Genomic DNA, 24,312 nt, shown 5'->3' with positions numbered 1-24,312 from the left:
TCAAACAAACATGTAAATTAATAATATCACCGAAAGGTTAAAGTTTACATGCCTTCAGAATAATCAGGAATATTTATTGAAATAATCAAAATTATACATTAATAATCTTCTGGTTATTAATTGATGTTACCCATTAAGCTGTTCGTTCCACTATATATAAAAATAAGACACGAATGAACCTAACTGGATGTCTCATTGATCTCATCCACAATCAAAGCAAAAGAGATTGAGTGGGAAGTAGTTATGCATATGGTGCTCAATCCTAGTCACCGGGTCCTTTATTAATGCCGCGCCCAACCCACACCCTCCGGACCCTGACATTGTGAGGAGTCTGGACGTTTGGTCCACCGAGTGTGAATGACCACCCCAACCCGTAAAGTCAAAGTAAAGTCCGGCCGGGAACATGAAGGGGGAGTTGACCAAATCTATTCTGGCTTCCCCCGGTTGACCCCATTCCTCGTCCAGAGAAGAGCGACAGTCGCCCCCAGTACCGAAATCTACAAGCAAAAAAGATGTAAGAAATAAACAAAACAATCACTTACTTCGTATGTTTAGTTCCTATGTTGCCAAATGGCATCTCCTAAGAAACAGCGGCCAAAAACGGTCATTATGTATAATGACGGTAAAAAAAATAATTTTTAGGTTTAAAAAGGGCCCAGAACAATCATTTTTTAGCTACAAAAATTTTTAAAACAAACCATCATTTTTTTAGCCCAAAAAGCGCCTACAAACAATTTCAGAAAATTCCAAAACCGGTCAGGTCATACTGGTCGAAAAAATATAACGGCCTTCAGTTTTTTCCCTAAAAATGCTTGTCAAAACCATGATTTCTTTTGTCTTTTTGAACAAAAAAGCTGAGTCATAAAGCGTGCGACCCAATTTTTATTAATTTGGACATGCAACTCACTTTCATTTCACAGTTATTTCACTCGAATACCCCGCTTATTTCCACCGACAAAAGTTGGAGATAAAAGTGGACGAGTTGACATTGTGAAATTTTACTTGAAGTCCATTTTTATTTATTCCGTAATTATTCCGCTTTCACTCGACTTCGACATCATCGTCAGTTTCAAATATTGTTAAATAAGGATACAAGTGGAATATGACTGTTTTTTTTTCAAAAAGACAACAGAAATCATCGTTGACGCGAAATTTTAGTCGAGAAAATTGAAGGCTTGTAAATTTTGAGAACTTTCAAGTTTGAGAACTGAGGATCATAAAACAATTCAGGTCAAAACTTTCCTGAAGAAAATTTTCGAAATCGAATAGAAAACTTTGGTTTAACTATTGTTTCAAAGTTTTTTAAGTATTGTAATCAAAGTTTCCACTCTTAATACTGCTTTGTTTTCAGATTTATTCGACGTAATTCGACTCTTTCAATACTTAGACATCGGTGAAATGACAGTCAAAACTCTTTTTTCACACTTTTAACTCTTTTCGCCAATTTTTGGCGGTGGAAGTCTGGACCCGGGATAGGCATATGACCTGAACTCTTAGTTTGATCAAAATGAACAGAATGAACATAACAAATGACAAGTGGAATGGCCGTACATTTTACAGCTTAATCATTGCACAGCTTGAGGTCCCAGACAGAAATTGTCAGTGTCCAGACTGTCCAAGACGAACAGTACCTATGTCCAGACTTTCTTGCGTTCACCAGACTTTCGAGCGTTCATAATTGGACATTCGTGCGCTCATCAGACCTTCCGTGCCTCAATAACCAGTCTTTTATGCTCTCTTCCGTGTTTCCAGACAATGTAAGTTTGGACGCACATTACCCCCGTCGTTTGTTCATTTGAGACTGGACATGCCGGTCGAAAAAAAATAAGGGCCTTCAATTTTTGCCCTAAATACGCCTGTCAAAACCATGATTTCTTTTGTTTTTTTGAACAAAAAATCTGAGTCATAAAACCCACAACTCAATTTTAATGACTTCGACACTCAACTCACTTTTAGTTCACTTTTATTCCACTCGAACGCCCCGTTTGTTTCCCCCGACAGAAGTTGGAGACAAAAATAGACGAGTTGACATTGTGAAATTCCACTTGAAGTCCATTTTTATTTATTCCGTAATTATTCCGCTTTCACTCCACTTTGACATCATCGTCAGTTTCAAATATTGTTAAATAAGGATACAAGTGGAATACAGGGTACACCGATTGATGCTACTTCTATTACAAAGTAATTTCACTCTTAAACTGAATTACCTACAATTTTATTGACAGTACTCGTAAAGAACCGACTATTAACAAAAACTTACGGTAGTGGAAAAACTCATAAAAACTGGGTTGTGGGCATTGTGACTCAGTTTTTTAAAAAAAAAGACACAAGAACTCATCGTTAACGCAAAATTTTAGTAGAGAAAATTGAAGGCTTGTAAATTTTGTGAGAACTTTCAAGTTTGAGAACTGAGGACTATAAAAAATTTCGGGTCAAAACTTTCCTCAAGAAAATTGTTGAAATAGAATGGAAGACTTTGACTCAACTATTGCTTCAACCGTTTCCACTTTTAATACTGCCTTTGTTTTCAGATTTATTCGACGTAAGTCAGCTGTTTCAAGATTTAATCATCGGTGAGCTGAAAACGAAAACTCTTTTTACCCACATTCACTTTTTTGTCCAGTTTTGCCGGTGTTAGCCTGGACCAGGGATAAGCATATGAACTGAAATCTTATTTTCATCAAAATGAACAGAATGAACGTAACAAATGACAAGTTAAACAGCCGTACAATTTACAGCTGCTTGCTCATAGCCTAGCTTGAGGTCCCAGACGGAAACTATCTGTGTCTAGCCTGTCCAAGACGGAAAACACCTGTTTCCGGACTTTCTAGCGTTAACCAGACTTTCATGCGTTCATATCCAGACTTTCGTGCTTTGATGAGACCTTTCGTTCGTTCATAACCGGTCTTTTATACTTTCTTCCCTGTTTTCAGACTACTTAAGTTTGCACGCACAACACCCCCGTTGTGTGTTCATTTGGCCTTGACATAACGACCCTCCACCTGGAACCTCAACCTGTGGCCTAATTGCATCTAGCAAAACTGGTTTGACCAATTGCATATAACAATATTGGGGCTGGAAATGCTCAAGCGATTTTGACTTGTTTTTTTTATCTCGAAAACGGCTGCCTGCTAATATAATTATAACTCCTGTCTGAGCCGTAATTTTGATTATTGTATCAAAAATACAAAGATAACAAGGCAGCAATCTACCACAATGCTGTGACTGGTTCATTTTTTACTTGATTTTGTCCTCTTAATTTTCACACATTATTAATTTCGTTGAAAATGAGGAGGTACAGTTTTTAACTGTTATGATTTTTCCATGAAAGAGTTCAGAATGAAATGAAAACAAATTCTTTCTTGCGATAAAGAATTGAATTGGGTCATTTGTGGGTCAAATTTAATTTCTCTTTGATTTATTTTTGTCCTAATGTTGTTTCTCGTGTGCAAAATAAAAGTTAATAAAATTAGGACTACTCCACTCGCTAAATAGGATCAGAATTTCTGAAAAGATCAAATAAAAATCCTCAAAATTCCAATATATTAGACATTTTGCTTTAAAGCATCAAAATATGCTGAGCTTAACACTTGTATAGAAAACTTAAAATGATAGTTAAAAATCCACAAAATTTGGTTCGTGGGCATTATGACTCTTTTTATCCATAAAGACAGAAGAAATCATCGTTTCAACGGAAATTTCCAGGAAAAAAGCTGAATGCTTTCATATTTTTTGAGAACCTTCAGTGGAATTTAGAGAACATATAGGACTATAAAACCTTTCTGTTGAAAACCTTCCTTTAGAAAATTTTTGAATTCCAATAGAAATCTATGTTGTTTCAACTATTCCTTCATTTATTGCAGCCGTTAAATCAAAGCTGTATTTTTTATCGGAAATATTCAACGTTATTCAGCTGTTTCATAACTTTAACATCAGTGAGCTGACGGTAAAAACTCTTTCCTTCATGCTTTTAACTCTTTTCGCCAATTTTTGGTGGTGTAAATTTCGACCCGAATGACGAATGACCTGATCTCCTAGTTTGAGCAAAATGAACAGAAAGAACATAACAAACGAAAAGTGAAATGGCCGTACTTTTTGCAGCTTTTTCATAGCCCAGCTTGAGATCCCAAACGGAAAGTGTCTGTGTCCATACTGTCCAAGACGGAAAGTACCTATGTCCAGACTTCCGTGCATTCACCAGACTTTTGTGCATTCATGTCCGGACTTTCATGCAATCATCAGACCTTTCGGCGTTCCTAACCAGTCTTTTATGCTCTCTTCTGTGTTTCGCGACCATGTAAGTTTGGACGCACATTAACCCCATCGAGTGTTTTTTTGGGTCTGGACAAACCAACTTTCCAACTGGAACCCAAACTGCGTGACCAATTACATCTGGCAACATTGGGGCTGAATTTGCTCAAGCGATGGTGATTTGTTTCTTATCTTGAAAACTGCTTATTGATATACTAATAACTCCTGTCTGCGCAGTAATTTTGATTTTTGTGTCAAAAACATAGACAATTAGGCGGCAAGCCAACACTATGCTGTGGCCGGTTAGTTTTTATTTAATTTTGTCCTCTCACAATTTTCACAATCATTAAGTAATTTGTTAAAAATGGAGAGGAAAGTTTTTAACTGTTATGAGTATTTCAAGAAAAAAGTTCAGAATAAAATGAAAATAAATTCTTACTTCCGATACCAGAATTCAATTAGGTCATTTGTGGGTCAAAATTAAATTGTATTTGCTTTGTTATTAATAATGATCTGTTTTGCGCACAATAAATATTACTAAAGCTAGGGTTGTTCCCCTTGCTAAATAAGATTAAAAAAATCTTTCTAAAGGCCAAAATAGAAATCTTCATAATTCAAATTTTTTAGACAGCTTACCTTAAGATATTTTCTGAGCATATCAAAAGCTTGTCCAGCGTAGAATATGGAATTAAAAAGATGTTTTGATTTTCGTTTTTGACAGGGAGATATCGAGGTTTTAAACTTTCGAGAAAATAGAGTGAATTCCGTTGATTTCATTCACCTTTTTTCGGAATTTTTGACTAAAATATCGCCAATTTTGATAAAATTTAATAACATTTTTCAAGAAAATGTTGTTGATTTTACGTTTAAAGACAGAATATATTGTCGGCTATTTTGATTGAATTTTTTTGTCACAAGTTCCGGCTAAGTATTTCACAAAATTCAAGATTTTTTCATCAAAAACAGCACGAAATAAGTTTCTTTAGTCCACTCTGATTAAATTTGCAGGAAGAAGTGCACACCCAAACAACACTAACACAATCGTTGTAGACTGAAAACGGGACTAATTCCACTTCAACTTCCGTTGAGAGTGTTCTGTAAATAAAACTGTGCCGTTTTTTGCTAACTTTATTCGTTGAATATCAAAGATGCAGCATTTTTTTTTTGATTTTTTAACTTACAAAATATCTATATCAAAAACATTCCAAATATTAAATATTCCTAACGGACAGTCAGCATCAGCAGGACTAGTTTTGTAACAATCGTTGACCGTTACAATCCAAAAATAATTCGGATTGTCGTCAGTCGCTTTTTTATAAAAAAAAATTCTATAATTCGATCCTTTTGTATTAATTAGATAACAGAACCATTCAAATCAAAGCTCACTAGTTATAGGTCGTATTGGTTTTCTAAATAACTCAAAATGTTTTTATCTAGTTGATTGGTTGAAAGCTTATGGTCAGTGTGACTTTTAAAATATTTGATTTTTAAATAAAAAATGGCTTATTGAACTTTTCCTACATTTTTCTCCTAAATTGGTCATTTTGTAGCTTAGTGTCAGCAATCAAAGAGTGATCCTTCTTTCTGCTGAATTCAAAATTAGTCTTTATTGCATTTTGAGGCCTTAAGTTATGATGTTCTGGCTTTGATACATTTAGATATCACAATGTTTTTTAATTTAGGGTATTTGCCCATTTTTCGTGTTTTCTGATTTTGTCAAATTATCACGTTATTGTCAGCATATATCAAATTTTTCGCGTTAAAAATAACGCGCAAATGATAATATATACATCTTTAAAGATATAATTTGGGGTTCTGTACCGCTTCGACAGTTCTTTTTCGAAGAATTTAATTGAATTTTTTAATTTTGTCTTTTTAACTGTCGTTTTTACTTTGTCTTTTTAGTCGTATTTAAATTCCTGTACAATGACCCAGTTTGATTGGGTTTTACTGGAAGAGTGAATGAGCCGATGTTCTGATATTAGAAGATAGATTATGGCTTTCATGACTTTGAAAACAATTGTTTTCCAAAAATGAAAAAAAAAACAAATTTCAACTTCGTAACTTTTTTCCTTTTATTGTCTGTTTGTTAACTGGTCTCGTTAATTAAAGGTTAAAGATGACATTATTTTTGTCAAGGAAAGGTGTCAAAAGGGATTGGTGTCGCAAAATCTATTGTTTTTAAAGAATTCGTTATGACTTTACTGGCTTCGACACGGGTTTTTCACAAAAAGTAAATTAATATTTGATTTTTTTTGTATTTGACGTTCTTTTTGTGGACGTAAGACTCGTTCTGGATAATTGCAGGTCTCAGGGGTTTAATTGGAAGAATAAACGAACCTATTCTTCTTTTCATTTTGTAATTAATTGCTTTCATGTCTTTGGAAATAAATTTTTTTTCGATAAAAACAAGTATTACATAATCTTGCTTTTTTTTCTTTTTGGTCCAATTGTTACCTAGTTTCATTAATGAGAGGTCACATAATACATTTCTAGGGAGGGAGTCAAAAGGGATTGGTGTCACAAAGCCTAATGTTTTATGAGAATTTGCTATGACTTTACTGACTTCCACACGGGTTTTTCACAAGAAAAAAGTAAATGAGTTTTTGATTTTTGTCATATTTGACGTTCGTTTTGTAGACGTAAGACATATTGTGGATAATTGAAGGTCTCAAGGGCTTTCTTTGGAAGAATGGTTGAACGTATTCAAATTTTTCATTTTGTAATTAACGGCTTTTATGTCTTTGGAAATAAATTTTTTTCGAAAAAAAACAAGTATTACAAAGTTTTGAATTTTTTTCCTTTTTGTCTAATTGTTGCTTATTTTCAATAAAGAGCGGCCACAAAATACATTATCAGTGTTCGACGAAGGTGCAATCGAACATATTTTGGGGTCCAAAGTATGGCTTTACGGCTTCCAAAGCATTTTCTGGCAAGTTTCAAACGATTTTTGTTTGTTGTCTATTTGTTGTTCTTTTTGTAACTGCATAAAAAATTGAATACCCAGAGTTCTTAATTCCCTCCTATAGAAGCATTGGCAATTGTAAACCATATGAAATATATTAGTTGATTCCGGATTTTCTAACTTTAAAGTATATTCTTTTTTGTCTAATTGTTACCAAGCTTTGTTATGCACTGGTGAATAATCGTTTTTGTCCGGTGAATTACAAGTTATTTTGCTTATTTTCAGTTTTATCTGACGCTATTTTGACTTTGTTATTAAGTTTTGTTTTTTTAAAACGGACATAAATTTTTTGATGTAATTAATGTTTGTTGTTGTTGTTTGATTTTGCCGTTCGTCTTCGCTCGTTTTCTCAATATCGGCATATCTCATCAATCTAATGCATTATTTTTTACTCCACTGAGTTATTTGCTTTGGAGGCTATCTTTTCGTTCATACACCAGTTTTTTTTGAAAAATACTTGAATTTTTTGTTTTTCCATCTGTTCCTCATTTGGTAGACAATTATGCCAAAATTGTGGATGAGCGGGGTCGGAACTTTATGTGCGATCGCACATTGCCGACCCGCCTTGTTGTAGCTTAGGCATCTAAGGTCGAATAGCTTTTTTTGCGAAAGATCCTGTCTTTGAAATCGACGAAGTGGCAAGGTGTTGGACCGGGATAGGCTGGTTGCAATCGCATGGCATTAAATGTAAACATCAATTTTTGTCTCTGCGAGGACAATTTTGATTTACAAAAACTGCAAATTCTATTATAGGTTCAAAAGACGTTGCTCTTCCAAAAACTGAAAGGCAAAGAAAACCTCTGAAATGTTTCATATTCTAGTGAAATCTTTGTCAAACAAAGAACCATAACGTTTGATCCTTGTGTGTTCTAACCCGCAAGCAAACGAAAGGCGATCCAATTTAATAATTCTATGACAGACTTTGGCATTCGTCATTAACTCAATTGCATTCGTGCAGTCAATAAGGAGTGGGAAAAATTGAATTAAATGACAGTTCGACAAACGAAAAACAGTTCGACAAACAGTTCGAAAAAGATGAAGACACACTAATTATAAAAGTTTGCCCTGCAATTGTTCACGACGGAGAATTCTAACGCAAACTGCTCAATGAGATATTTATACCCAACAAGCTTTGGAAATTGCGATCAATAAAGGGAGGTAGATAACCGAATTGAATGACAAATTCGACGAACTCGCTGTTTCACCTTTCAGGCCCCACTCAATTCTTAACAAACTTCAACGCAATCGCCCTGCGAATGCAACGTTTTGTCAACAATCTCCAAAAACAAAACAAACTAACAATGGCCTACAGTTTGCTCTAATTGTGGATTGAAATAGATCTCTAAACATTTTAGTACGTTCCAAGTTTTAGGAAAACCATGCAGTAAATAAGGCCTTAAGAATCATTTCGCTAATATCTACCTCAAAGCAAACAAAATCATCTAGTAAGCCCACTAAAACCTAAAATCAACAAGGCGGCTCAGCAATGTGCGATGGCACATAAGGTTCCGACCCCGCCCATCCACAATTTTGGCATAATTGTCTACCAAATGAGGAACATATAGAAAACCCAAAATTAATTTTTTGGGAATCCCAAAAAACCCAAAAAAGCCCAAGTATTTTTCAAAAAAATTGTGTATGAACGATAAAATAGCCTCCAAAGCAAATAACTCAGTGGAGTTTGCTAACTTTATTCGTTGAATATCAAAGATGCAGCATTTATTTTTGATTTTTTAACTTACAAAATATCTATATCAATAACATTCCAAATATTAAATATTCCTAACGGACAATCCGCACCAGCAGGACTTGTTCTGTACCAATCGTTGACCGTTACAATCCAAAAATAATTCGGATTGTCGTCAGTCGCTTTTTTATAAAAAAAAAATCGATAAATCGATCTTTTTGTATTAATTAGATAAGAACCATTCAAATCAAAGCCAACTAGTTATAGGTCTATTGGCTTCCTAAATAACTCAAAATGTTTTTATCTAGTTGATTGGTTGAAAGCTTATGGTCAGTTTGACTTTTAAAATATTTGATTTTTAAATAAAAAATGGCTTATTGAACTTTTCCTCCATTTTTCTCCTAAATTGCTCATTTTGTAGCTTAGTGTCAGCAATCAAAGAGTGATCCTTCTTTCTGCTGAATTCAAAATTAGTCTTTATTGCATTTTGAGGCCTTAAGTTATGATGTTCAGGCTTTGATACTACTAGATTTCACAATGTTTTTTTAATTTTTAGGTATTTGCCAATTTTTCATGTTTTCTGGTTTTGTCAAATTATCACGTTATTGTCAACATATAAAACATTTTTCGCATTAAAAATAACGCACAAAAGATAATATTTAAATCTTTAAAGATATAGATTGGGGTTCTTTACCGCTTTGACAGTTCTTTTTCGAAGAATTTAATTGAATTTTTTAATTTTGTCTTTTTAACTGTCGTTCTTACTTTGTCTTTTTAGTCGTATTTAAATTCCTGTACAATGACCAAGTTTGATTGGGTTTTACTGGAAGAGTGAATGAGCCGATGTTCTGATATTAGAAGATAGATAATGGCTTTGATGACTTTGAAAACAATTGTTTTCCAAAAATGAAAAAAAAACATTTCAACTTCGCAATTTTTTTCCTTTTATTGTCTGTTTGTTAACTGGTCTCGTTAATTAAAGGTTAAAGATGACATTATTTTTGTCAACGAAAGGTGTCAAAAGGGATTGGTGTCGCAAAATCTATTGTTTTTAAAGAATTCGTTATGATTTTACTGGCTTCGACACGGGTTTTTCACAAAAAAAATAAATTAATATTTGACTTTTTTTCATATTTGACGTTCTTTTTTCGGACTTAAGACTCGTTCTGGATAATTGCAGTTCTCAAGGTTTTCATTGGAAGAATAAACCTATTCTTCTTTTCATTTTGTAATTAATTGCTTTCATGTCTTTGGAACTAAATTTTTTTTCGATAAAAACAAGTATTACATAATCTTGCTTTTTTTCTTTTTGGTCCAATTGTTACCTAGTTTCATTAAAGAGAGGTCACATAACACATTTCTAGGGAGGACATCAAACGGGATTGGTGTCACAAAGCCTAATGTTTTAAGAGAATTCGCTATGACTTTACTGACTTCCACACGGGTTTTTCACAAGAAAAAAGAAAATGAGTTTTTGATTTTTGTCATATTTGACGTTCGTTTTGTAGACGTAAGACATATTCTGGATTTGCAGGTCTTTGTTGTATTTGTTGTAGCTTAGGCATCTAAGGTCGAATAGCTTTTTTCGCGAAAGATCCTGTCTTTGAAATCGACGAAGTGGCAATGTGTTGGATCGGGATAGGCTAGTTGCAATTGCATGGCATTAAATGTAAACATCAATTTTTGTCTCTGCGATGACAATTTTGATTTAAAAAAACTGCAAATTCTATTATAGGTTCAAAAGACGTTGCGCTTCCAAAAACTGAAAGGCAAAGAAAACCTCTGAAATGGTTCATTTTCTAGTGAAATCTTTGTCAAACAAATAACCATAACGTTTGATCCTTGTGTGTTCTAACCCGCAAGCAAACGAAAGGCGATCCAATTTAATAATTCTATGACAGACTTTGGCATTCGTCATTAACTCAATTGCAATCGTGCAGTCAATAAAGAGTGGGAAAAATTGAATTAAATGACAGTTCGACAAACAGTTCGAAAAAGATGAAGACACACTAATTATAAAAGTTTGCCCTGCAATTGTTCACGACGGAGAAATCTAACGCAAACTGCTCAATGAGATATTTATACCCAACAAGCTTTGGAAATTGCAATCAATAAAGGGAGGTAGATAACCAAATTGAATGACAAATTCGACGAACTCGCTGTTTCACCTTTCAGGCCCCACTCAATTCTTAACAAACTTCAAAGCAATCGCCCTGCGAATGCACCGTTTTGTCAACAATCTCCAAAAACAAAACAAACTAACAATGGCCTACAGATTGCTCTAATTGTGGATTGAAATAGATCTCTAAACATTTTAGTACGTTCCAAGTTTTAGGAAAACCATGCAGTAAATAAGACGTTAAGAATCGTTTCGCCAATGTCGACCGTAAAGCAAACAAAATCATCTAGTAAGTCCACTAAAACCTAAAATCAACAAGGCGGCTCAGCAATGTGCGATGGCACATAAGGTTCCGACCCCGCCCATCCACAATTTTGGCATAATTGTCTACCAAATGAGGAACATAAAGAAAACCCAAAAATAATTTTTTGGGAATCCCAAAAAACCCAAAAAAGCCCCAGTATTTTTCAAAAAAATTGTTTATGAACGATAAAATAGCCTCCAAAGCAAATTACTCAGTGGAGTAAAAATTGAAGATGCCAATATTAAGAAAGCGAGTCAAGACGAACAGCAAAATCAAACAACAACAACAACAACAAACATTAATTACATCAAAAATTTGTTGTCCGTTTTTAAAAACAAAATTTAATAACAAAGTCAACATAACGTCAGATTAACCGAAAACTAAACAAAATAACTCATAAATCACCAGAAAAGATATGGACCAGTCCAAAAAAAGGTTTGGTAACAATTAGACAAAAAAGAACAAAAACAGTAAAGTTAAAAAATTCGCTTATTTTCTAAAACAATTAACTTCAAAGTAATTAAAACCATTAGAAATCAAGTAAAATATCCCAAAGGTTTACGATTACCAATGCTTCTATAGAAGGGCATTAGGACCTGTCCTTATTCATTTCTTTAAGCGGTTAAAAAGAACAACAAAAAACAACAAACAAAAATTCAATTGAAAATTGCCAGAAAACGCTGTCAAAACCGTCAAGCCATATTTCGGCCCTCAATATATATATATATTCTTTTGCGCCTTCTTCAAACACCGATAATGTAGTATTTGCCCATTTACGAGTGAGACCAGGTAACAAGTAGACAAAAAAGAGAAAAGGGCAAAAGTATGTAATAATTTTGATTTTTTTCGAAACAAAATTATATCAAAAGTCATGAGAAACATTAATTACAAAATAAAATATTTACATAGGGTCGTTTATTTATCCAAAGGAATTCCTTGAGACCTGCAATTATCCAGAATAATTCTTGGGTCTACAAAAAAAACGTCAAACATGACAAAAATCAAATTAATTTACTTTTTTTGTGAAAAACCGATGTCGAAGTCAGTAAGGCCATAACGCATTCTATAAAAAAAAATAGATTTTGGGAAATCAATCCCGTTTGATGCCTTGCCTTGACACCCACATTGTCAAATTTGACCTGTAATTAACCAGATTAGGTACCAAAAAGAAAAATAAAAAGAACAAACTTGCGAAGTTAAAAAGTTTTTTATTTTTAGTTTTGGAAAACGATTGTCTTCAAAGTCATGAAAGCCATCAGCTATCTTCTGATATCAGAATATCGGCTCGTCTATTTTTTCATAAAAAGTCAGTGAAACCTGTCACTATACAGGAAATTTCATACAACTGAAATGACAAATTAAAAATGACAAAATCAAGAAATTCAATTAATTTCTTGAAGAAAGAAGTGTCGAGGCCGTTAAACGATAATCTATATCTTCAAGGATTTTATTATGTTCAATTGTGTTTCATTTTGAACGCTAATAATGTGATATGAGAACTGTCAGTAATGTGATAGTGTGACTAGAAAACGTGAAAAAATGACAAATTTCTAAAAACAAAAAAAATCTGAAACCTAATTGTATCAAAGCCAGAAAACAATAACTTGAGGCTTAAAAACGCAATCGAGACTAAATTTCCAATCATTAGAATGAAGAAGCTTTCTTTCTCTGCTGACACTCAGCTGCAAGTTGACCAAATTAAGAAAAAAAATGAGGAAAAGTTCATTTAGCCATAATATATTTAAAAATCAATTATTTTCAAAAGTCAAAACGATCATAAACTTTCATGTAAAAAACTAAATGCATTAGCTTGGAGTTTCATAGGAAGCCAGTTGGACCTATCAATCCTGAGCTTTCATTTGATAAGTTCTGTTCTTTATTGTTAAAAAAAATGTCTTTTTTCAAAAAAAGACCGACTGATTGCAATCGGAAATCTTTTTGGATTGTAACAGTCCAAGACTGGCCCAAAACTAGCCCTGCTAATGCTTATTGTCCGTGAGGAACTATTGATTTTTGAATATTGTAGATAACGATAATTTGTAAGTTGAAAACTCAAAAAAAAATTCTGCATTTTTGATAATAAACGAGTTAAGCTAGCAAAAAACGGCAAAGTTTTAATTACAGATTTAATTACAGCGGAAGCTGAAGTAGGAATAGCCCCCTTCTGAGTCTACAAAAATTGTGTTAGTGTTGTTTGGGGTTGTAGTGCCGGTAAATTTTATCAAAGTGGACTAAAGTAGCTTACTTCGTGCTGTTTTTTGATTTTTAAATATTTATCCAGAGTTTTTGACCAAAAAAATTAGATTAGAATAATCAACAAGGCTTTTTTGTCCTTAAAAATAAAATCAACGACACTATTCTTAAAAATTTCATCAAATTTTAGCAAAATTAAAAATTTCGGAAAATGTGAAAAAAACAACGTGAATTTACTCTACTTTTTTCAGAAGTTTAAACCTCGATAACTCCCTGTAGAAAACGAAAATAAAAAAAATCTTTTGAATTCCATATTCTACGCTGGACGAGCTTTCTAATGATACCAGTCTCAACTCTCTACGATGAAAATATCGATCGGCGAAAATTGACTGAACAAAAAAAAACCCATTTGAGTATATAGTTCCTCCCCCCTCAAGAGGGTTCGGAACAATAAAGTCGAAAATACTTACTAAGATCGAAATCTGGAAAAGAAATAAAAGTAAACGAGTTTGAAATTCATATGATCCTTATACGCCAAATACCTACAAAGCCGACAATAGCTACAATTAAAACAATACAGACAACAATTGCGTTAAGTTGTAGCTGAAAATCAAAATTCTCAGTTTGCAAAGCTTTTGAATTTGAAAAATCGTCTTGAAAAGTCATCAGTTTTAGTGGATATCACCAGCCTTTGCACCCTTTTTAACAAAACTCTACCATACAAAATAACCAAATAACCAAAATAACCAAAAATGACTTACCAGCGGACGTATTCGAGTGGTTGGATCAGCCAAAACGAAGATCAAATGTAGCGAGAGGATAAAGTTGAAAGTATAGAAATATTGATTGTCGACAACTATTACGCACTGATCTTTTCACTTCTACTACTACAATTTTTCTTTAGAACTCGCACTTCAAAATGTATGTATGCTCAATCTGTCAATTAACTGTTGGAAAACTTTTACAGTGCTGGAATATACAAGCGAGACTGAATTTTTTCCTTTATTCAACATTTTTTAGTTCAAATCTTTTTTCACCCATCGTACAGAAAAAAGGAATCAGAACTTTGTATCTCTTAGATGATAAAATTGGTTTATTTTTAAATAAAAAAATCTATTATAGGTTTGAAAAACCTTGAATTAAAAAAAATCGGAAAAAGAGGAGAAAAAAACGTGGGTTTTTGATGTGCATATTAAAATGCAAATTAACCCGGAGGTTGGTGGCAGAGCAAATCAGTGCTGAATCAGTCTAGAGAAATTCTGTTTTTAGGATGACCAGTACTCTGTTCATGTCACAATTTACACTGGCTAGTCTTGATTTTTGAGCAAAATTTAGTTCATGAAAAATAATATGTTCAGCTTAACTCCCGCCAACAAGGTTTGCTTTATAAGGGATTCGAACTTCCGCGTGGGTACTTGTAACATTTAATTTGCGTAGCAAGCCGTAACCACTAAGCTAAATGGGTTTTGTGGTAATTGTCTAAACTAGCTTATGTATAATTAGTGTGTATACTACTATAGTAACTACCAATTATAAGCTACAAAAGCATCACATTACTCTGCTCAGATTTATTTTTGGGGAAAGGGTAATTTTCAGACTATACAGGATAATTTTAGCCTGAGCGAAATCTATGACCTGAATATAATCATAATGAAGAGAAACTGCACATAAAGAAACTTAAAATAACCTGGAGATGCAATATTTCAGAACTGAATTTTGTTTTTACTAATGAAATATACTGGTTCAGCGCTGAAATGCTCTGATACTCAAGTTCGGAAAAGTGTTTGCACAAACTATCTTAGTAAAGTATCTAGTTATCTCGTTATTAGTTCACACTTATTTGTTTAAATTTTTATATAAAAGAGAAGTTTTCAAACATCAAAAATACTGAACAAAAGACAAAAATTGTCCTTGCACGGGTTTTTCCCCCAAGATGGCGACTAATTTACGCTTTAACATTTTTTAGTTAAATAGACTTCCAATTTAACTATAACAAAACAAATAATGCTAATTTAATCGAAAAACTGAACAGAAACCGAGATTATAACGATGAAAAAGAGAAAAGAAATATTTCAGTCCATATATTTTCTTTGAAATCTTTAAAAACCTCAAGTGCTTTGTAGTTTCGTACTAACATTCTTAAAATCTGCAAATAAACTTATCTGCAAATCTGCAAAAGCTAGAAAACAGGAAGAACAATCTTTATTCATTTTTCTAGAGAAAGAGAGAAAGATGAAGTGATTAGTTGAAAAATGTGTTTGTCAGGTTTCTTGGTGCTTTCTCCGGCTTCTTGAAGAAAAAGGTTTGAAAGTCTTTTTAGACTTCTGTATAACAGGCGGGTTATAACAGGCTCCGTGCCAATCATGCATGCGGACACCAAAAACTGAGAAAAAAGTAGTAAGTAATTTCTTTAAGCAAAAGATCTACAAAAATAAAAGCTGATTTTATCCAAAAAAAGAATTGTTTTTTTTCAATTTGATATTCTGTTGATAGTTCTTGATGGTTCTGATAACTTTCTGAATTTAGCTCACTACCGGCCTCATGTTGACATAATTAATTTGAGTCAAAACCAAACTTCAGAAAACTTAAGAAGTGGAGATATTGTTTAAATTTTGACTTCATATAAAAACATATTTTTGATACAGAAATATTTTCTATAAAAGTTTGTAAATTCTTTCGCATATTTAAAAAATACATTGTTAAATTTCCGTGACTTTATCGATTTAGTATGACACCAAAAATAACAGAAGTAGGTATTTTAGGGGAGCTCTATACCCTAACAAGAGGAAGGGTAACCGCTTGAGGAAAAAACAAAAATAAATGTTTTCTTTTTCAAAAAACTTGAAGTCAGATACAAATTGATTTAATTACTTGCGTTAACAAATGGTTTTTCTTCCATTCGCAGTCTTATTTAATGAAAGTTCAATAGGATTTCTTTATCAGATTTCATTTGAAATAAAAAAATTGTTAAAATTTATTGAGATGTTTTGTTGAAGGTTTTTTTTTCCTAAATTGCTGCAATAACTAGTGAAAAAAACCTATTCCTGTTAATTGAACTTTCTGTAGGTCTACAATTAGCCCAAATGATCACATATTCAAAATCTTACCACCAGAGCAGAAAAGAAGACATTTATCAGCAAAATAAAACTAAAAAGAGTGATATCTTTGTCGACACAGTAACGTTCCTATAAATTTGATATTGCTTGACGTAATATAATTTGATATTCTTGACATACTTTATCCAGCTGACTGAATAATCAATTTACAGAATCCAGCAGTTTGGGTTAATTTTTTAAAATAAAAAATGTCAGTATTACAGTTAGAAAACGTCAAAAACCTTACCTTCGTACTTTTTTGTGTTTTTTCTTGCATATAAATTGTTTGAAAAATGGTTAATGTCCCATTAAAATGTGTGGGCAATAAAAGTATTTTGAAAGATACTCCATCCCCAAACAAAAGAATGTCATTTTTGTGAAGAAATGTTTCTACTAGATTTTCTTCTGGAGTCAGCTTGATTGGTACACATATAATCAGTCGGTCATAATTTAAGTGAATAAAAATTTTAAGAGAAAAATTGGTTTTCATCTCTTTGCTATTTCTAGAGTATAAACTGGTGGCTGCACTTTTTTGATGTAAATTACTGTGTTTGCCTCAGGTAAACAACCTTCGTGACTTATTGCTCTTGTTGACTGTCTGAAAATCTGTTTTATAATGGAAATTGATTGACAATGCATGTGGTTTTGTTCCTGAAAAAACTAATCGCGGGTTCTGAATTTTTCAGTTTTCATATCAAGGCAAAAAGAAAGTTGTAATCAAGGTCGCTCCTGAATAATTGCTTCAACTTTAGCTTCGCAATACTGATATTCCAAAGAAATTTTCCTCTCAAAATCAAGAAAAGTTGTTGAAACTTGGGACGTGCGTTGGAACATTGTGCTACTCAAACTCTCACGAGCCGTATTTTAGGTTTTCTTCTACGAAAAACATCTTAATAATTAGGTTCTTTTCAGCGCCGTTTTTGCATATTGCTTTTGACCTTAAAGAGCTTAGAATCTTATTCTCTTGTGTCTGAAACAACACTAATTCTTCCACTATGCCACCAGTTCAAAAACTAAACGTTTAATTTAATTATGAACAGCTGGAACTTTTTGTCAGAAAAGCGCAAAGGGCTGCCGAAAAATTAGGCTTGCGCTGGAAAAAGCTGAGAATTATGCAAGAAATAAGCTGAAAAGCATATCAACTCATTCAGTGCTTTTGTTGCAAATTTTCAGCACTTTCAGCGCATTTTTTACACAATTATGCGCTGATATGCGCTAACCCCCTTATCCGGTCCTCCATATACTCAGACGAGGCCTGATTCTTTGAACCGCGGAGCAAATTTGGTTTAAGGTATATTAAGGAACTTTTCTGCCACGGCCCCTTAATTGTGGTTATTAGAGTTAACCAGTTAACTAGAAAAAGGCAAACCCTTCTCTTGCTCATTTTTAGCACATTTTTCCGAGTTGTAAATTAAAGCTTTTACCCCCCCCCCCCCCCACCTTGGCGAAGTCTTGCAAGTCTAAAAACGTCCAAAATAGGTCCGGAAAGCACGTTACAATATCAAAATAGCACATGTGTGCATCTCGAGGGGGGTTGGGGGGGGGGGGGGTAAAAGTTATATCGTCAGCTCGGAATGGGGACGAGGGAGGGTCCGAATAAATCAGAATTCAAGAGGAGACATAGTCCAACGTACACATGTACTCAAAGTTATCAGGATATGAGGAACCAGAAGTGATTGTGGAGTGAGAGATGTCTTTGATGTCCAGAGCCACAAAACACCTGTTCACTTCAATCCTAGCTTGCTGCCATTCCCTACGAGAGGTAGAGTACTTCGGCTCAGTGCTATAGATGCTCCCACCCCACAACACGTAGCTAGGGTCACCACCCTGCTGTTCAAAGTAGGTGAGAGTGGGTGCCCCGTTTTGTCCCCACTCACAGTACACTGTAATTTCGTATCCCCTGATTTTGATCGGATATCGCTTACTTGCCGCTGAAATATGGTTCAAATTCTGGAACTCCTCCGTCAACACTCCAAATTTATGTGGTGTAATTTTGCTATGTACTGGCAACTGTCGGGAAACGCTTGGTGGGTGGGAAGGTGGGGGGGGGGGGGGGGGGGGGGGTTAGTTGTTTGTCTTCAGTTTCATTACCTTAGCGGAGAAAACAGAAAAAGATAGAAAATTCATGGATTCAAATAAATTCAAAAGAATGCTTTGGTATCGTCGGGTTCGAAACCGTAAGAGAGATTTGGAAAGTTAGTTTTCGTTTTCTCCGTTATTGTCGTTTTGCAAAACAAGAAAAAATCAGCTTTTTATCTCTGCAGTTGTTTCTTCAAGTTTGGTCTAAAATTTTCAACTCGGCGGCATTTTAGATTGACTTGATGAAAATGTAGTGAACTGACGTGTGAATGATAATCTGTCGTGTTCAATTTGACAGTCAGTGGTCTCCCCGTTGAGAGTCTCTTTAACCCAGTACCACCGGAGACTAGAGCTGTCTGGCTCAGAGGGGTAGTTGTCACAGTCTAACCTCTTGATAGCCTCCGGGTAATAACCTACTCCATATTTGTTGTAACCCCTGCATTCACGTGCATTCTCCTGCAACCCAATCAACGAACAAAACTGAGACCAGTTGACTCAAATCATGTAATTGAGAGGGCGCGAAAACGCATTGGTTATCGGATCTTTCCCATTGTAACCCCCCCCCCCCCCGGGGGGGGACTTGTAATAGGAATTCTCCCCTATCATTGGGTGAGATTGAATGAAGGACCGCCCTCTGGTTGGGCGAATGAAAATGTTATTTCGGTTAAGCGCCGATTGCTTGCGACAACTATAGTTATGGGGGCAATGTATTGATAATGGACAACACCAGTCAGATATCTCTACGTTCAGCTTAAATTAACAGGTTTCGTTATAAGGATCATTTTTAGTTCATATATTCTTTAATAAACCTAAATAAGTCAAAGGCTTTTTTGTAGAAATGAATGCTGAAACTTTGTGGCCACAAATGGCCCACCCAATTTGATGAAAATTTGTTTATTCACCTTGAAAAACGAATAAAATTTTGACCTATTAATCACAGTTTATTTGTAAGTAATGGTTAAGTGACTCTGCTTGAAGTCACTGAGAACTTCTGGCGTTTATCGAGAACCGCGAAGCAGTTCGAGATATTAAGTCAGAATTTCGAAGTGACTTCTGCAGAGTCACTTAACCATGCTTAAAACACGAAACGCGCACGTTTTAAAATGACGAAATTCAAGGGAAGTCAACTTCTGGCATTTTAAAATGTGCACGTGAGTGTTTTAATTATTCAGTGAAGAGCTAACGCAGAAGCTGAAGGCAACGCAGTCCGTGAATCCCATGCAAATTGCGAAACAGGAATCCAGATCAATTGCAAAATAGCTGAACAGGGGAGCAATCCCAAACGCCTTCAGGCAAGGGCACTCCTCCACAAACCCAGACAAGTCCACAGCATTTGCAATACCCACAAAATAAAATAAACTCAACAAAAGCCAGCCTTTCAATGATAAACTTTGCTTTGTGATTTGACCGTGCATCATAGCGTGAATCGCAAAACTTTTTTACATGAAATATTCCATTTAAGTTAAACTTAACTCAAATAATTTTCGAAAATCAAATCCGCATACTTTTCTTTTTTTTTATTTAGATAGTTTAATTAAGATACTGAGATACTAGTTAGTTAGAAACTTGTTCAATTAAGAAACTAAGTTACGAATAACAGCCAAAATGTCATTCTATATAAAATACGCAGCAAAGGTTTAAAAAATCATAAAACGATGTATCACTTAAAGAATGCTACCAAAATTAGGTGCAATTTCGGTCCGTTACATGATAATAATTCTAGTACCAAAAATGAACATTGTGACAACAAACAAATATGTGTATTTGCATTTAAATATGAATTTCCTTCCGGAAAAAGTCATATCCGCAAGCATGATTTTCAATTCCACGTGTACCAGGTGTTTCATCCAATCAAAACATTCATATGGCCTCCTCTGGCTTTCCCGGATCGAGCTGTGAGAGGAACTAACTTGACAGTTTTGTAAGAATTGCTTTGAACGTGAGCAAGTTATGTACGAAATGTGCTGAAATGTTCTGAAAGTTTAGTCGAAACTGCTGTGCTTAAAGTCTTAGTAGTTTGAAGTTTCATAAGGAAAAAAAGGTGAAGGGTTTTCTAAAATTGAATAAAAAAGAAAAACCAAACGAAATAGAGGCAAACCCAAAACACACAAACGAGAACTTGAACGAAAAAATATGGATCAGCTTTTGACTGAAACTTCTTTTTTGGCGCACAAACTAACAAGGAGGCTCGGTAATGTGCGTTTGCACATAAAGTTCCGACCCCGCTCATTCATATTTTTGGTATAATTGTCTATCAAATGAGGAACAGATAGAAAACCCCAAAGTATTTTTCAAATCAAGTTGGCGTATGAACGAAAAGATTGCCTCCAAAGCAAACAATTCAGTGGAGTAAAAAAAGACGCATTAGATTGACAAAATCTGCCATCATTAAGAAAGCGAGTCACGATGAACAGCAACAACAACAACAACAACAACAACAACAACAACAACAACAACAACAACAACAAACATAAATAACATCCAAAACTTTATGTCAATATAAAAAAAACTTGAGAACAAAGTCAAGATGGCAACAGAAACAACTGAATTTGAACAAAATAAATTGTATTTTACTCAAAAAGACATGGGACAAGTCCATAATAAGGCTTTATTCGTTTCAGGTGTTTATTCGCTCTAGGCGTTTATTTGTCTTTATTGGGGTTTTAGTTAGTTATTCGTCCAAAGGAAGCCCATGACACCTGCAATTATTCAGAATGTTTTACGTCAACAAAACAACGTCAAATATGACAAAAATCAAAGATTAATTTACTTTTTTGAGAGAAGCCCGTGTCGCAGCCAGTAAAGTCATAACCAATTCTTTAAAAAAAAAACATTTGGGTTTGTACCTGTGCGCCTTACCTTGATGCCAATAATGTCATATATGACCTGTAATTAAAGAGACTAGTAATGAAAATCATTAGATATCAACTGAAAATGTCCAACAGATATATGATTAGCTATGTTTCTACAGGAGGGCATTAAGAACTGTCATTGTTCAAGTTTTTATGCGGTTACAAAAAGAACAACAAATAGAGATAATAAACAAAAATTCAATGAAATTCAAAGCCAAAAACCGAAAAACCATACTTTGCAACTCAAAACTTGTTTGAGTATGCTTTATCCGAACGCCGATAAGGTGATATTTGACCTCTCATAAAAAAGGTAACAAGTAGACAAAAAAGAAAAATATGGCAAAATTAAAAAATATTTTTGTATTTTTCGAAAAAATAATTTTCAAAGTCATGAAAGCCATTAGCTAACAAGCAAAAAATTAAACAGGTCTATTTATTTGTCCAAAAGAAGCCCTTGAGATCTGTAATTATTCAGAATATGATTTACGTCTGCAAAATAACGTCAATTATGACCAAAATCAAAAATTAATTTACATTTTTGAGAGAATTTCTTGTCGAAGCCAGTAAAGTCATAACAAATTCTTTGAAAAACATTTTAGTTTTTACCCTTTTACCTTACCTGGATGCCCATAAGGTCAAATATGACCTGTAATTAACGAGAGTAGGTAAAAAGTAGACAATATAAAGTAAAAATGCCAAGTTATGAAGTCTTTTCTTTTAATTTGTGAAAACAACTGTTTTCAAAGTCATGAAAGCCACTAGCTATCTAATAAAAGCAGAATATCGGCTCATCCATCTATTCCTCCATAAACAGCTGAGATGAACTGTCATTCTCCAGGAGGTTTCATACGACTGAAAAGACAAAGTGAAAACAACAATTAAAAGCAAAAGTAAAAAAATTCAACACAATTCTTCAAGAAAGTGGTGTGGAAGCCGTTAAAACTGCAATCTATACCTTTAAAGATTTTGATATTTTCTATTCTGCCTTATTGTTAATGCCAACAATTTGATATTTGAACTGTCAATCAGGTGAAAATGTGACAAAACGAGAAAAACCGTGAAAATAGGCAAATGTCTGAAAATAAAAAAAACTTCGAACACCAGTTGTATCAGAGATAGAGTACCATAACAAAAAGAGTAAGCCACAAAAAAGATCAACTGTTAATGCAGTGGAAAAAATAAGCATTCTTTCTTTGCTGACACTAAGCTACAAATTGAGCAGATTAGGAAAACAAGAGTGGCGAAGTTCAAAAATTTCAATGTATATTGTTTATTAAAAAATTAATATTTTTCAAAGTCAAAACAACTATAAGAATCGGGTTTCAAAAAATGCAAAAATTTGACACTGCTCAGGACTTCAATTGGACCTATCACCAGTGAGCTTTGATTTGAATTGTTCTGTTCTTTAATTAATATAAAGATTGATTTTTTTCTTATAAAACAGACTGACTAATTACAATCCCAAAAATTTTTGTATCGTAACCGTCCAAGATTGATCCAAAACTAGCTTCGCTAATGCTGACGGTCCATTAGGAACACTTTTTCAAATGTTTGAGTTATATATATTTTAGTTAAAACAAAAAATAAATGCTGTTGTTTTGATAACCATCGAGTGAAGTTAGCAAAATCACAGCACAGTATTAATTGCACAGCAGTGTTAATCAGTGTTAGTGGTTTTTGAGTGTTTATTTGCAGCAAATTTAAAGAACTTATATCGTTCAAATTTTAATGAAAAAAATGAATTATGAATTATTTAATCAAAAGTCGTGCCAAAAAAATCAAAACAAAATAGTTAATAATACTTTTTGGTCATTGAAAATAAAATCAACAACACTTTTTGTGACAGCTTTAACATACTTTAACAAAATTGACGAAAATTTAGGCAAAAAAAGTGTTGCGGCTGCTCAAGAATCTCAGCGGAACCGATATATCACAACCTGGTTCTCGAGTTTTACGCCGGCCTGGTTCTTCAGCACGAGATTGAACATAGATTATCACTTATGATTTTCTAAACTTCAATCAACAAAATTAAAGTTAGTCCTTTAAATACGTCCGAACGACTAATTATTTATGCGAGATCGTTAGTCAATCGAACCCTGTGAAGAACCGGGCCGGCGTAAAACTCGAGAACCAGGCTGTGATAAAAGTAATAAAAATAAGTCAAATCGGTCTAATATTCACAAAAATTTAAACATCAATAACTCGTTTCAGAAAAAGAAATTGAAAAAAAATCTTTTTATTTCAATATTCTACGCTGCATGGGCTTTTTAATGATACCACACACAACTCTCTACGATGAATTTATCGAGCGCTCAGAATTGCCTGAACAAACAAAACCATTTGAGTATATACCCCCCCCCCCACAATCAAGAGGTTTCGGAACAATAAATAGTCAATTTTGTTTTGTTCTTATCCATTCTATGCTTGCTGGGTAATTAAGTACAAATTCCGGGTAGCTAACGATTTTTAACCTCTTCATAGGTTCTTGATGTTAGAAATATTACTATAATAATAAATACATGTGTTTCTGCGTAATCGCAGTGGAGCAGCTTTAGGCTTTCAGTCTGCAGTGTATTAACAGAGCCTGTTCTCAGCTGTCCTTTCTCAATTATTCCCCACATCTCAGACTGTTCATTTGGTGATACTGATCTTCGAAGCCGTAAGATTCACATACTTAACTTAATTCTTTTCATAAATCGCGGTCAATTGTTAAGAATACAATGAGTGAACTCGGGCCGGGAAAAAACCACGGAAAAAACCCTCACTT

General features: G+C 34.0%; 1 protein-coding gene across 1 annotated transcript; it reads right to left on the bottom strand.

Annotated features, from left to right (window-relative positions):
* Positions 1-201: 201 nt before the first annotated feature.
* LOC142358465 (uncharacterized) lies at positions 202-20,375 on the bottom strand. The gene is made up of 4 exons (XM_075409860.1): positions 19,878-20,375; positions 18,957-19,149; positions 18,249-18,545; positions 202-497 (listed from the first exon to the last, which is right to left on the bottom strand). Exons 1-4 carry the CDS (start codon positions 20,109-20,111, stop codon positions 202-204), a joined length of 1,020 nt encoding a protein of 339 aa, XP_075265975.1. The 5' UTR covers positions 20,112-20,375.
* Between the last annotated feature and the right edge of the window lie 3,937 nt (positions 20,376-24,312).

The sequence above is a fragment of the Convolutriloba macropyga genome, unplaced genomic scaffold (genome assembly GCF_964194025.1).
Source record: "Convolutriloba macropyga unplaced genomic scaffold, txConMacr16.3 SCAFFOLD_1150, whole genome shotgun sequence".
Taxonomy (NCBI): Eukaryota; Metazoa; Xenacoelomorpha; order Acoela; family Convolutidae; genus Convolutriloba; species Convolutriloba macropyga.
This window is presented reverse-complemented; position numbering and strand designations above follow the sequence as displayed.